General features: G+C 50.6%; 3 protein-coding genes across 3 annotated transcripts; all 3 read left to right on the top strand.

The window, feature by feature from the left end:
- Nucleotides 1-45: 45 nt before the first annotated feature.
- On the top strand, nucleotides 46-1,752 carry EPUS_08428 (uncharacterized protein; the record flags this gene model as incomplete). Its single annotated transcript, XM_007788932.1, has 1 exon — nucleotides 46-1,752. The coding sequence occupies one exon, from the start codon at nucleotides 46-48 to the stop codon at nucleotides 1,750-1,752; it is 1,707 nt and encodes a 568-aa protein (XP_007787122.1).
- A 4,642-nt stretch (nucleotides 1,753-6,394) lies between these two features.
- EPUS_08427 (uncharacterized protein) lies at nucleotides 6,395-8,487 on the top strand (the record flags this gene model as incomplete). The annotated part of the gene is made up of 5 exons (XM_007788931.1): nucleotides 6,395-6,495; nucleotides 6,554-6,817; nucleotides 6,868-7,406; nucleotides 7,467-8,178; nucleotides 8,232-8,487. The coding sequence occupies 5 exons, from the start codon at nucleotides 6,395-6,397 to the stop codon at nucleotides 8,485-8,487; spliced, it is 1,872 nt and encodes a 623-aa protein (XP_007787121.1).
- Nucleotides 8,488-9,778: 1,291 nt separating this feature from the next.
- On the top strand, nucleotides 9,779-11,578 carry EPUS_08426 (uncharacterized protein; the record flags this gene model as incomplete). Its single annotated transcript, XM_007788930.1, has 2 exons — nucleotides 9,779-9,954; nucleotides 10,006-11,578. 2 exons carry the CDS (start codon nucleotides 9,779-9,781, stop codon nucleotides 11,576-11,578), a joined length of 1,749 nt encoding a protein of 582 aa, XP_007787120.1.
- Nucleotides 11,579-13,841: the final 2,263 nt, after the last annotated feature.

The following is a 13,841-nucleotide window of genomic DNA, read 5'->3' as shown; positions in this document are numbered from 1 at the left end:
GAAGTCTTCTGTACTCGTACTGCTTTGCAAAGCTGCGTGGTCAGGATGGATCCCAAGGTTTCTGCGGAGCTTTCAAAACTTGATGCTCGCGTACCATTCCGTGCGTCGACTTCTCACCTGCATCATACCTGGGCTAAGACATTCTATTCACGACCGGAGCTCTACATTCAGCCTGAATCGGTAGAAGAAATTCAAAAGGCTGTCACCCTGGCCAGAAGATGTCGTCGCCGGTTAGTCGTCGTCGGTTGTGGCCACTCACCGTCAGACCTGACATGTACCTCATCTTGGATGATAAATTTGGACAAATTCAACCGTATCCTATCAGCAAATCAAGAGACTGGGGTTGTCACTTTTGAAAGTGGAATCAGTCTTCACGATCTAGGAGTAGAGCTGGGAAAGATGGGACTTTCGCCTCCCAATCTAGGAAGCATTGACAATCAATCCATTGCCGGAGCAATCTCTACTGGGACTCATGGCAGCTCACTCAAGCATGGTCTTCTGTCACAGTCAATCAGCTCCATATCGCTAGTCCTAGCAAACGGCCACCTTGTACGCTGTAGTGCCGCATCAAACCCCTCACTATTTCGTGCAGCCCTCCTATCTCTTGGTGCCATTGGTATCATCACCGAAATCACATTCACAGCAGTGCCAGATTTCAACCTTGCCTGGGAACAGTCATTACATCCTCTTACTGAAGTTTTGGAAACCTGGGACACCACACTTTGGACATCTGCCGAGTATTCTCGAGTCTGGTGGCTGCCGTACATGAAGCGAGCTGTTATCTGGCGAGCAAAACAGTCCAACGGACCTTTAAGTCCTCCAAAGAAGAGCTACTACGGTGGCAAGCTGGGTTTTCATACCTACCACAATCTGCTATTTCTGTCGCATTATATACCAAGACTCCTGCCCTGGGTCGAATGGTTCGTCTTTGGCATGCAATATGGTTTCAAGCCAGGAAAAGCTACTTCCATGGCTGTTCAACCGGCTCGTGAAGGGTTGCTCATGGATTGCCTTTACTCACAATTTGTGAATGAGTGGGCCCTGCCACTGGATAAAGGTCCTGAAGCACTCACACGGCTAAGTGCTTGGATCAATGGCGACCATACGATAGCACAAATACCTGTTCCATCGAAAGGAATCTGGGTCCATTGTCCGATAGAAGTCCGTGTATCTGACACTACAACTAGCCGAAACGCCTCCGGTACACGGCCTTTCCTTGACCCGACTTGTGCTCAGGGACCAACTCTATACCTTAATGCAACGCTGTACAGACCCTACGGCAGAGATCCTCCATGTCGACTAAGATATTATGAAGCGTTTGAATGGCTGATGCGACATCTGGGAGGCAGGCCTCATTGGGCCAAGAATTTTACAGAAGACAGTAGCAAAGAAATTCCACAAATGTATGGTGATAACATGAAAGAGTGGCTAAAAGTCAGGAAAGACTCAGACCCGGATGAGATGTTCGTTGGAGAATGGCATCGGCGTAATCTTCCATTGGGCCAGCCGGGCGAAAGCTCCGTTGCCGAGCGGGAGAAAGAGCGTAAGCCGCTAGGACAAGGCGATGCAATAGAATGGGTTGGGCAAAGGGCTGTGCCATTGCAAGTCAAAGAGTCACAAGAGATAGACGCCTTTCAAGGTTCGAGCCCAAGCCCTCCAATGACAGCTACGAGCGAGGAAAGCTTCGACTACCTAGCGAAAGGAGAAGCTAGCATGCTCATGTCGAGGGTCGGCGAGTACGATTCTTCATAACAACGTGTCTAGGGTCATTTCTGCCTACTGGTATCGAACACGAGATGCAGAGGATTTTGGGGATGCTGATCGACCTAACTCCAGCCAAAAGAGTAAGGGCGCCTCCTCGCACTGCGGTGTAAGATAAAATCTTGCACCCCCCAACACCTCCTTTCTGCAAGCATTTATGCCTAAGAGCACCTGGGTGTTCTGAACAGTGAATCAACCCTTTGAGATCTTCAACTCTGTGCTTCTGCACGCGGATGATGGCGCAACATCTGACTTCGGCTTGGGCGCTGTAACACCTGCAATCAGAGCTTTCGTGACCAATGGTCAGCCTTACTCGACCCCCAACCAAAACACTGCATGTACTATCCAGCCATCTAGCCGAGCCTAGACTCCGAGAATTCTGCGGCTGATCTCAGATCTGCCCCTCAACCAGCCCTCATCGGCCGCAGATCAGCAATCGCCTGACGCCAGTAATTGGATGTTTGGCCCATTACCCACGCTTCTTTACAACTTGATTCATTGCAACCGCACTGGTCGTTCGACGCTTAGTGTCAGCGAGCAGGCAGATGGCATCGCCTCAAATGTGCAGGTATTCCGTCGATGCGCCGGAGGTGTATCATCCACCTCCAGATCATACTCTTGTACCTGATGAGCATGCTTCCTGTGCCGGAGCAGCGCCTGTATCGAAAAACCCGCCTGCTCGACCACCGGACTGTGCTTCTGCAGACGTCAAGTCAGCTACCCCAGGCGGCATATCAGCAGAGGTCAACTGTCTACCGCCGACTTCTACTACCTTTTCCAATCAACATGCCTCAGAGGCCGACCAAGAGCTTGGCTTGCACCAGCTGCCTACTCCAGCAGCCGACTGTGCATATTCAGACGTCGAATGAGAAACATGGCGGAAGATCTCATCATATACGCAGGAAATACAGCAGCAGCAGCAGCTTCGGAACCCGCGTTATCCAATATCATCGCCTAGTACTTAATTGGCTCAAGATCTAAACACATTTCCTTTATATCCAATATCACCTTCATCCTCTCATCTCTACGCAGCATCCTCACCAGGGTACTTTCAGACCAACTTGTATCCACCACAGTATTTCTCCCCACCTCCTTCTCCAGGCAGTGCCCCAGCACCACAGGAGATACAATCACAGCACCAGCGTCAACCACTCCACAACGCTTCATATCCTATCACGAGTCCATTTCTAGTACCAACTGGCAATGTTCGGTATGTGCCGAGCTATACACCACAACGAACAGCTTCTTCACAGCAATATTTTCCTCCCCCTCCTCCTCTTCCTCCTCCTCTTCCTCCTCCTCTTCCTCCTCCTCCACCGCCGCCGTCGTCTTCATCAAGCGCAGCAACCTACATTTGCGCAAATCAGCTCCAATGCGATTCTAAATTCTATCTTTCTTACTCGTCTACTGTATCATCTCAAGCATATTTTTCAACATCGCCATACCTAGCGCCCTATACCCCAGTACAAGTTTGTCATCTCCCATGCTAAATGGTTCTCAGCAGCAGGGGGCACCTTACCAAAGTGTATCGAGTCAATCGCTGAACAATTCACACATGGACGCCTACGCGAGTTCATATAACGTGGTTGTATAAGATGACATCTCAAAGTCTTTCTCGAACTTATCTTTGGTCAATCAGGCTACCGCTCAGCGCAACGTTCCAGCTGCCTCAGATGACGTGACAGAACATTGGTCGAAGCGGTTCGTTGGCAACACTTTGGCAGGTCGCGTTGTCCGAGCCTCGGTGAAATCGGTTGTAGCGACGGTACAGCTTCCAATCTATCTCTCACCTTGGGGTAACAACAATCCCATCACTCTTCCCAATGTCAGACGCGTGATGCGGCGCTAGCAGTGGTTGGGCACTTCGGAGCGGAGGCTCTAGCTTCTAGTGCTCTTGAGCTGACTGGCGAAGTGCTCAAATTTGGAGCTACACAAGCTGCTGAAAAGAATGTCGCCGTGGGCATCCATCATTTCGCCCCGAGCAAAGCTGCAGCAGTCAAAAAAAATTTCAATGGGGGTGCAGTCGACAAAGTCAAAATCAAGCATAGGCTCATGGGTTCAGATGCCAACCTTTGATATTTAGGAGGGAGACCGGCGTTGCATCAAATGGATTACAGCAAAGGATGTTTTTGTCCATTGCTCTTCGCCAGCGGCAAGACACTAAGTATACCTCGAGCAAATGGTTCTACCATGGCAGAATTTCATGGTCCTGGGCGAAGCGGTAGGTGCTCAGCTAATCTCGGTGGACAAGGGAGTTGCGTTGCTGGTCTGACATGCTCTGTAGCTGACACCGAGCTGACACGTAGCCTTGTGGAACTTCTTTCCCAGGACTTGCCGATCGATGGTCTGTGCCCGATAGACCCGAAGAGCTGCAATGCGCCTACTCGATGGCTTGTACTCCTACTGGGAATGTCTCCTTGTCGAACTCAGGCCTGGTCACAAGCATGAATCCCCGGGGGGGCAAGCAAGGCTGCAGCTGCACCTTTTCACAGAAGTTCCTGCCTTGGTGTTACCGTGACAGCCAGAGCTCCCGTCATTGATTGATTAGTCACCGTGGACATTGAAGCAGATGCACGGCAACAATGACAAAGGTTAGTGTTTACAGTACGGAAACTCAGTATCACGAGCTCTGCAAACATCTCGAGAGGGTCGTGCATACTGAACAGGTGAAGCCCTCCTACAGAGGTCAGCATCGTGCGAAGGTAGGCATCAGCATGTGGGCGATTATTAAGGTGCTCTTGGGACACGGAATCTTGGGCCGGAGGTGATTGCGCGCGGTAGATAGTGAGAGGGCCGGGATTGCCATGTTGCGGTACTAGCCAAGAGAGATGCCAACTCGGATGTGAAGCTCTGCACGGCGCTTGATGCGGTTCCGATGTCTCTGGCACATGGACTACTAGTACTGACATGAGTATTGATTAGTTAGTGTGCATGGTTTTTCCAACATCCTGTTCGGATGCTCGAGGTTGTTTCGGATGCCAGAGTCATCTGCCATCTTTGGGGCTGGGCTTTCTGTCAGGCCAAACGCTACTCGGGTAGTGGCACTGGCAAGAAGGCGGGCCTAGCAGCGGGCAGGCACTGCAGGAATGGGCTGGGATTGGAGTGGGACGCCGTTTGATCTCGCACCATTGTCGACTAGGAGTAGATCAATCACTGGCGGGTAGAGACATTCGGCAAGTCTCTCACCTCAGGCTGGCAGCGTCGTATGCCAAGGTGGCTAGAGATACGCAATACTAACTACTAGTAGTAATACTTAGTAAGTCTACGCAACCTCAGCACTGCTGGGCGTGCAGGGCGCTGGAACTGGAAGGGCGCGATCGGCGGCTTGGCAAGACTTGCAATTGACCGGCAGTGGGGTGGAGCTTACGTACTAAGGTAATACGTCTTACTATGTACATTTGGGATCTCATGCATGCATCCGCCTTGTTCCCCGCCCATATTGACTGCTTTCTATTGACTATTGACTATTGACTACTGAGTATTGACTATTGACCGGAACCGACTGAAATCTCGCTTGCTGTGACAAGGCGTCGACTACTAAAGCGACATAGGGTTCAGTGCGAAACGATACAAGAAGCGCCACCGAGGTGTATATCAGATTGGCGGAAGGTCATTCGGTACAAGGGCGGGCGGCGCAGATTGCGCATTTCTCTATCGCGGCACCTCCACCATGCAGGTCATGACGAGACTGCATATTGTGGATCGCTAGCGCCTTGAGTACTTCTGGAGTCTGCCTGTCTGTCCACCTAGGCAAACAGCGCCCCGGCCATTCTGGGTATCGTAATCATTGCTAGCAGTGATCCAGCTTGCATATGCGGCATTTTATATCAACTAGTTCTACTCGGTAATATTGACCTTCTTCCACAACCCATACATATGCGATGTTGGTGCCTGTGCGCCGAGTCGCCGAGTCACCAAGTCGCCGAGTCACCAAGTCACCGAGTCACTTTGACCATGGTCCCGGTATCGTCGATCCCACCGCACAATCAACTGTTCAGGTGAAAAGTATCCAGGTACTGCGTGCTGCCCTCCATACGTTGAGGAATAGGCGTCGAGCGGCCGCTTACTAACATGGTGCGTATGGCGGGCAGCGTGCTGGTAGTACGCGGATGCACAATGCCATCCAGCTCGGTGGCACCTTTAGCCTACTCTGCCCAGATGCTTGAGCTTCCTTAGCGGGCCAGCTAGCACCGCCAAGCAGGTACCAAGACCAACTCAACCCTGCTGCATGCTGCGAGCTGCACGACCGCTACTATGAGCGGTTTTCTAGAAGCGTGTAGATTAAACGTCCATTGGATCTAACTAAGCCTCCATGGAGTCACGTCCATGGGATAACCGGACCACAGGAATCTCACAACTACGCTACATCGAGCCGCTATCTCTGATGTCTTCAACTGCAGTGAAGTCCTGGCCTCACGTAGAGATGAGCGACCCCCTTGCTTGTGTCACCAAGCGCACACCCCCCCAACCCCCTCGTGATCGGTTCGCCTTGATGATCCATGAACCCGGGTATCCTTCCTGTAGCTTCGTGCATATATGAGTCGTCGCATGGGACGTGTTCTACTTGTTCGAATTTTGCCAACCATCATTGCCTCTCCACTACTGTCGCTCAGGGCCATATCGACTGACCAAGATGAATGACAAAGAAATATCCACCCAGGAGGAGGCCTTCCCTGACCGGGAACGCCGTGGGACCCTCACCTCCATCAACTTGAACAAGAACCTAGCCGCAAAGTACGACACTACACGAAGGGCTTGAATGATGTGCACCACCGCTAATAACTTGATCCAGGATCTCCAATCCCCTTTCGGACATCCCAAGGGATGTGCTCATGAAGGACGTCGAAGATTTTGCAGCCGAACATGACCTCCACGACATCGTTCCAGATCTGAAAAAAGGTGCACTCGTTGCGCAAAACCCCGGTGGCTTTGATGAAATGGAAGAGATCTCCCCGGAGGAGAAAGACGCACTTCGATTCGAAGTCACGAACAAATGGAGGCACCCAGGCAAACTCTACATCACCATCATCATCTGCTCCATTGGCGCTGCAGTACAGTATAGCTTGCACCTTCTGATTCTCTGGTGCACAACTGACCGTTTCACAGAGGATGGGATCAGACTGGCTCCAATGGCGCCAACTTGTCCTTCCCTACCGAGTTTGGCATCCCCATTGGTCAGGACATTCCACAGGACCAGCGTGAACACAATGAATGGCTCGTTGGCCTTGTTAACGCGGGACCATATATTGGTTCAGCTTTCCTTGGCTGTTGGCTCTCTGACCCTCTCAACACATATCTTGGACGTCGTGGTGCCATCTTTGTTTCTGCTATCTTCTGCCTGTTGACCCCGATCGGTGGTGCGATCTCGCAAACATGGGAACAACTCCTGATCACTCGACTGCTTATGGGTATCGGTATGGGTCTGAAAGGATCCACTGTGCCGATCTTCGCTGCCGAGAACTCGCCGGCTACCATCCGTGGGGCTTTGGTGATGAGCTGGCAGATGTGGACTGCCTTTGGTATCTTCTTGGGCTTCTGTGCAAACTTGGCTGTGTACCGAGTTGGTGATATCGCCTGGCGGCTCCAGATCGGTTCCGCTTTCATTCCGGCTGTTCCGTTGTGTCTCGGCATTTTCTTCTGCCCCGGTAAGTTTGGTGCCTGCTGGTCCATTCGTCTTTGTACGTTCAGCTGACCCTCCTTCCCAGAGTCACCTCGTTGGTTTATCAAGAAAGGCCGCCTCCGCCAGGCCCATAACTCGCTCCTCCGCCTGCGCAAGCACCCCATTCAAGCAGCTCGCGATCTCTACTACATCAATGCGCAGATCTTGGTCGAGAGGCAGGTCATCGGTCATTCCAACTATCTCAGCCGCTTCACCGAGCTTTTCACTATTCCTCGTGTCCGCCGTGCCTCTCTCGCTGCTTGGACCGTGATGATCGCACAGCAGATGTGTGGTATCAACATCATCGCCTTCTACAGTAGCACGATTTTCCGTGAGGCTGGTTTCGACGAGTTTGCCGCCCTGATGGCCAGTTTCGGATTTGGTCTGGTCAACTTCGTCTTCGCTTGGCCCGCGTTCTTTACCATTGACACCTTTGGACGAAGAAGTCTGCTGCTCTTCACCTTCCCTCAGATGACCTGGACCTTGTTGGGAGCCGGGTTGTCAGCCCTGATTCCAAGATCCAACCCCGCACATCTTGGTCTGGTAGCCATGTTTGTCTTCCTCTTCGCAGCTTTCTACTCACCTGGTGAGGGTCCAGTGCCCTTTACATACTCTGCCGAGGTGTTCCCCCTTTCGCATCGTGAAGTGGGCATGGGTTTCGCCGTTGCCACGTGTTTCGGGTGGTCTGCCGTGCTGTCCATCACCTTCCCCAGTCTTCTCGGCGCTTTCGGTGTGACTGGAGCATTCGGCTTTTATGCGTACGTTGCACTTCTTGGCCCTTTGAGGTGATTGCTGACAATGATTTCTATAGTGGTATGAATGTTCTCGCTCTCATCATGATCTTCTTCTGGGTGCCCGAGACCAAGGAGCGCACTCTGGAAGAACTCGATTACATCTTCGCTGTCCCCGTCCGCACATTTGCCCGCTACCAGATCAGCACTGCGCTACCCTGGTGGTTCAAGCGCTGGGTGCTCTTCAACAAGAACGCCACCCTCAAGCCTCTCTACACATTCGATAGCGGTCTTGCTGATCGTAAGGCCATGCTCAGGAAGACTGGCAAGGTTTGAGAGTGAATTGCGATTGGAAATGAGTCCAGCGTGAACTTTCGGCTTCTTTGAACCATAATTATGCTCTTGATGCGTGGCACTGTGTAGAGGGTTAAGCTCCTACGACACATTATGAATGCTGGATAGTCGCTGCCTACGTTGATAGATACAAACCACGATCATTTGCTGCAACTCGATTCTACCAGTAATGTCAAGTGATCATGAAGATTCCTTCTATTAAAGGGCGTGAAACGCAGCTGTTAGCGCTGCTTCGGGCAGAATTCTTGAATACAATTTCATAGCTGTTTGGTTATCTTTCTGTTTTCTGGACCCGCAAGTAGTCGTCAATAATCTTCGTGGAAAGTACATCTCCTCTTTCACCATCTATCATCTCTTCTGCGGGGTGTAGCCAGCTTGAACAAAGAAATGCTCCCGAGATGATTACTTATTTGCACTAGAACTTTCTACTCTCTTTTCTTTCTTAGGAAGGTGCTTGTAAAGGAGATTCATCTTCAGAAGATAGTATGCCGCTGGCCTTGGTCTATACACACTGACACGTTGCATGATGTACTGAGTATGGTGGTTGATTGCCTCGGTCGGTAAGACGTGTGATATGGCTTAGTCACCTAGATGAAGCCCCTGGTGCCCCCACGTCTGAGGGACTGAGGCAAGTGGTTGAAAAGACGACCGGGTTAATGAGTCAGCGATGAGTGGGGTCTTTCGTCTTGGCGCTAGTCACTACCGAGTTAAGTCACTGCCAAAAAGTTTCCTGCCGGAAGCCGAGCGATGTTGCAAAGATGTCATCATCTGATTTGCCACGAGGCAAAACGGCTTCCGATCCTTGCTGCAGGGCTTCTCAGATGTGGGGGGAAAGGACGCGTTGCCAATCGGCAGTTGCCCCTCCTCAGTCACATGACAAATAACATTTGATGGGTGATAGCCGCAGAAGCCGTCAGGAGAGCATTGACGAATGGGTAGAATTTTCTAGGATGCTGAGTGGTGGGTGAGATATGCAGAACTTGCCATTAAACAGATACAATACTACTGGGTTTGTGGTCGAACCGGGAGTCATGGATAGACAGCAACCTGGTTAAGTAACAGTCGCTCAATTTGTGTCACTCGGACTTCACCGTCAAGTCATCTTCACCTTCCCTCGACCCAATCAGAGCACTGTCATTACTTGCCACCACTCCTGCCCTTTTGATTCCCTTCTGGATATAAACCCCAAGTACTCGATTTTACTTCACTTCACTCACTACGGATCTACATCCAAACCATCTTCTATTGACCTTCAATTTCAATCCCAATCCAGATGCCTTCAGCTACCTCGTTTGCTCAGCATACCTCTGACCACTATGGCAATTACGAAAAGGACCGCCAGACCAAGTCTCAGGATGTTCTCTACACGACCAGCAACGGTGTCCCCATGCCCCATCCCTATGAAGCACAGCGAATGGGCGAGAATGGTCCGCTCTTGTTGCAAGATTTGTGGATCTCGCTTCATACCTCTTATCTGGCTTCTCGCTAACATCTTCCTAGCCACCTGATTGACCTCATATCCCACTTCGATCGAGAGCGCATCCCAGAAAGAGTGGTGCACGCCAAAGGCAGTGGTGCTCACGGTGAATTCGTCTGCACCGACCCTCTGGACGACCTCTGTTCAGCCGATATCTTCAGCGCCAAGGGCAAAAAATGTCCACTTACGATTCGTTTCTCGACGGTCGGTGGCGAGTCCGGCTCTCACGATCTAGCTCGTGACCCTCGAGGTTTCTCTGTGAAGATGAGGACTGATGAAGGCAATTGGGACATCGTAGCCAACAACACTCCAGTCTTCTTCCTGAGAGATCCAGCCAAATTCCCGCACTTCATTCATACCCAAAAACGTGACCCACAAACCCATCTCAGCCACTCGGACGACAGCACTGCTTTTTGGGACTACCTCTCTCAGAACCCTGAGTCTATTCATCAGCTCATGATACTGATGGGTGATCGAGGTATTCCTGATGGCTACCGTTTCATGCACGGGTACCTCGGCCACACCATCAAGCTCATTAACAAGAATAACGACTGGGTTTACTGTCAGCTCCACATGAAGTCTATGCAGGGTATTAAGTTCATTACGCAAGAAGATTCCGCCAACTACTCGCCAGATTACTCGCAAAAGGATTTGTTTGAAGCCATCGAGAAGGGCGACTATCCCCGGTGGTCCGTTGAGGTTCAGACTATGACTCCCAAGGAGGCGGAGGAGCTCTGGGAGAAGCAAAAGATCAATGTCTTCGACCTGACCCATGTCTGGCCTCAGAAGCAATTCCCTCGCCGGAAGGTTGGCGAGATGATTCTCAACGAGAATGTTCGAAACTACTTTGCCGAAGTCGAGCAGGCTGCCTTCAACCCATCTCACATGCCGCCTGGCATCGAGCCATCCGCTGACCCCGTCTTCCAATCTCGCCTTTTCTCCTATCCAGATACTCACCGCCACCGCATTGGCGCCAACTACCAGCAGCTGCCCGTCAACGCCCCACGAACCGGGTACATGCCTGGTAATTTCCAGCGTGACGGCCAGATGGCCTTCTTCAACCAAGGAGCTCGTCCCAGCTACCTCAGCTCCATCGAGCCCATCCGGTTCCGTGAGCGCACAATTGATCTTGACAAAGCACACAGCCACTTCACCGGCAACGCCGTCTCCTTCCTCTCTGAAATCCGTCCCGAGGACTTCAACGCCCCACGCACCCTGTGGGAGAAGGTCTTCGATGACGGCGCCAGAGAACGTTTCGTCAATAACGTTGCTGGCAAGATGGCGGTGTGCCCAAATAAGGAGATTTTGAAGAGACAGATTGCCATCTTCCGCGAAGTCAGTGATGAGCTGGCCAAGAGGCTGGAGAAGGCAACTGGAATTGAAGGGTACGAGGGGATTGCTACCATGCAATTCAATGGCACACACAACGGAATGGCCAAGGATCAGAAGCTTAGAAATGCCAATGGTATGAAGTCCAAGGTTGGTGTTTCGGTCTCGGTGAACAATGGTGCACCGAGACGAGGCACCCATAAAGGTTTGGAGGAGAAGGACACCGACGGAACCAATGGTACCAACGGCACGAATGGTGCTCACTAAAAGCAATTTCGGAAAGACCATATCAGGGAGATATTTCATTATGATGCCTACATGTCCTAGCACACTGATCTTACAAAGTATACTCAGTCTTCGCTCATATATATGAACTTAGCCAGGAACTAATTTCGAAGCAAAGTTTTTTGACCGTCATTGTATAACTTCATGTAGAGTTGGGACATAATGCTAATGAGACAAAGAGGGACCTTTTCACGGGAATCATGCCCTAGCTCCTAACTAACTTAGTTAGTGACAGCACTTACATCAGCTTCCTTTCCTACGTCTCACCTCAATACTATCAATATTGTGCAATGGGCCTCACAACAACTCAGCACTCCGAAGTCTGGCATGATTTCCTGCAGCCCAACCCAGCACCACTAGTCATCAAGGCCCAGGGGTATCATCAAATTGTTTTCCAAATTGGCATGATCTGCGGCGAAATGGGCCGGGCTTGCACTGAAGCATATTCGCAACAGTGGGTTTGATACATTTCTTATCCAGGAAATGCAGCGTCGGGAAAACGCACAGCTTGCGGAAATGAATGGTCGTTTATAACATAGATTTCCAGTTCGTGACACAAAAGGATCCGAAATATGCTTCAACTGACCAATGTCACTGTGTGTCCATTGGGAGACCAAACTGAAGTCAAATAAACCAACCCCGTACTTTGGTTAAATTCAAATCAAGACTTTGAAATAAATATTCAGGGTTGTTCAATTTGATGAACAGATAAAAGGTCTTGGCGGACTCGGGTTGTGAATGAGATGAAAATCCTTGACAGTCCTCCTCCATCCTCACAAAAACATTGCTTACTACTACGTAGTACTAACATTCGACTCCATTTGACTCCATGTGGTAAATAACGAGTCAAATCAAATCAAATGGGGGTCATGATTTGGTTTATTTGATTCGATGGATACACTGACTGATACCGCCTGGAGATTGCCCGATTAGTAGGGGAGTAGATAGGCGGCAAAGAGCCATTTCACGACAGCCCGGGGGGGGGGGATGGCTCGCCAATATGCTGATCTGAACCATGTACATCTTGGCGCTCGATTCCAGGGTCCGGCTTATACGACCGGGGGTAATGATCACCAAATTGATTGGACCATGTATAGTCAGTCAGTCTGGCAAATCAATCCAGAAGAAGTTTGGAGTTTCCCCTTTTCCCGAAAAGGCAGAGCGGTTTTTCTCAGTATCGCGTGGTAGTGGCCGTGAAGAGCACTATACGCTATCCACCAAACCGTCGTAAAATGCAGTAAATTACTGCATTTTACGACGGTTTGGTGGATATGCGCGCGTAGAATACCGCTGTTGATTGGTTTTTATAGCTATTCTCTGCAGGATCTTGTCCGAAAACTTTTTGGCTCCGGAAATTGCGCGCACATGACACAAGAGAGCATGTCAGAAGGCAGCAGCAACGCCCGCAGGCAGTCTCGTGAGGATACTAGTATCATTGCAAATTGGCACTGGGTCAACCGGCGGCCACGGGGCTTGACCGGTTTTTGTGTGGTGGGATGCCCATCCCGATGAAGACAGACCCACCCACTTGTCAGCGTTCTCGGTAAAAGTACCTTTACTGGCTGTAGGGTCTCCGTAACATTGTTTATTCCTGGTAAGTTTGACTACTAGTACTCTCTTAGCCAAAATATTCGTTGAAGACGGCTGTCCGATTTATTTATCACTCGTAACTAGTGGGAGAACGGCGATCCAATCCACCCCTAGAAGCCGTGGCGAGGAGCAAAGAGAAGGATACGATGTCTCCACAAGTCCGAACTCAATATTATTTCCAATTTGAAAGATTCCCTGGATCTTTTCTCATCCCATTCTTCATCTTTAAACAAACTTCCAAAGTCTAACATCGCTCACGAAAATGTGATCAATCCCTGCAAGCTGCTTTTTTAAAAAAAAGTTGAAAGGACTTGCACAAGTCCATGACGATCAAGGCTGCTAGGGCTTGCCACCCAGCCTTCCGGCTTCCCTGACTGCATTGAAATGACCAGGGCAGAGCGAATTACTCCGCCTGAGCACCCGTGTGTACAGCATGTGCCCTGATGGAAAAACAACACAACCTGCGCCGCACACCTCGGCATCTGATGTCGACGCAGTGAAACGTATGTTCGTTGATTCGAGGTTGCAAGAACCCCCCATACCTGCTTGGCGGAGCAGATCAGCAACGCCCTTATCTCTGTTCTCTGTACGGGTAACCCAGATCCCTTGCCTGCCCAAGTTTCGCGTATCATGAAAAGGGCCGCCCTCCAACCAT

The sequence above is a fragment of the Endocarpon pusillum genome, assembly GCF_000464535.1.
Source record: "Endocarpon pusillum Z07020 unplaced genomic scaffold C730465, whole genome shotgun sequence".
Classification (NCBI taxonomy): domain Eukaryota; kingdom Fungi; phylum Ascomycota; class Eurotiomycetes; order Verrucariales; family Verrucariaceae; genus Endocarpon; species Endocarpon pusillum.
The sequence above is the reverse complement of the archived record's forward strand: the minus strand, read 5'-3'. Positions and strand labels throughout refer to the sequence as shown.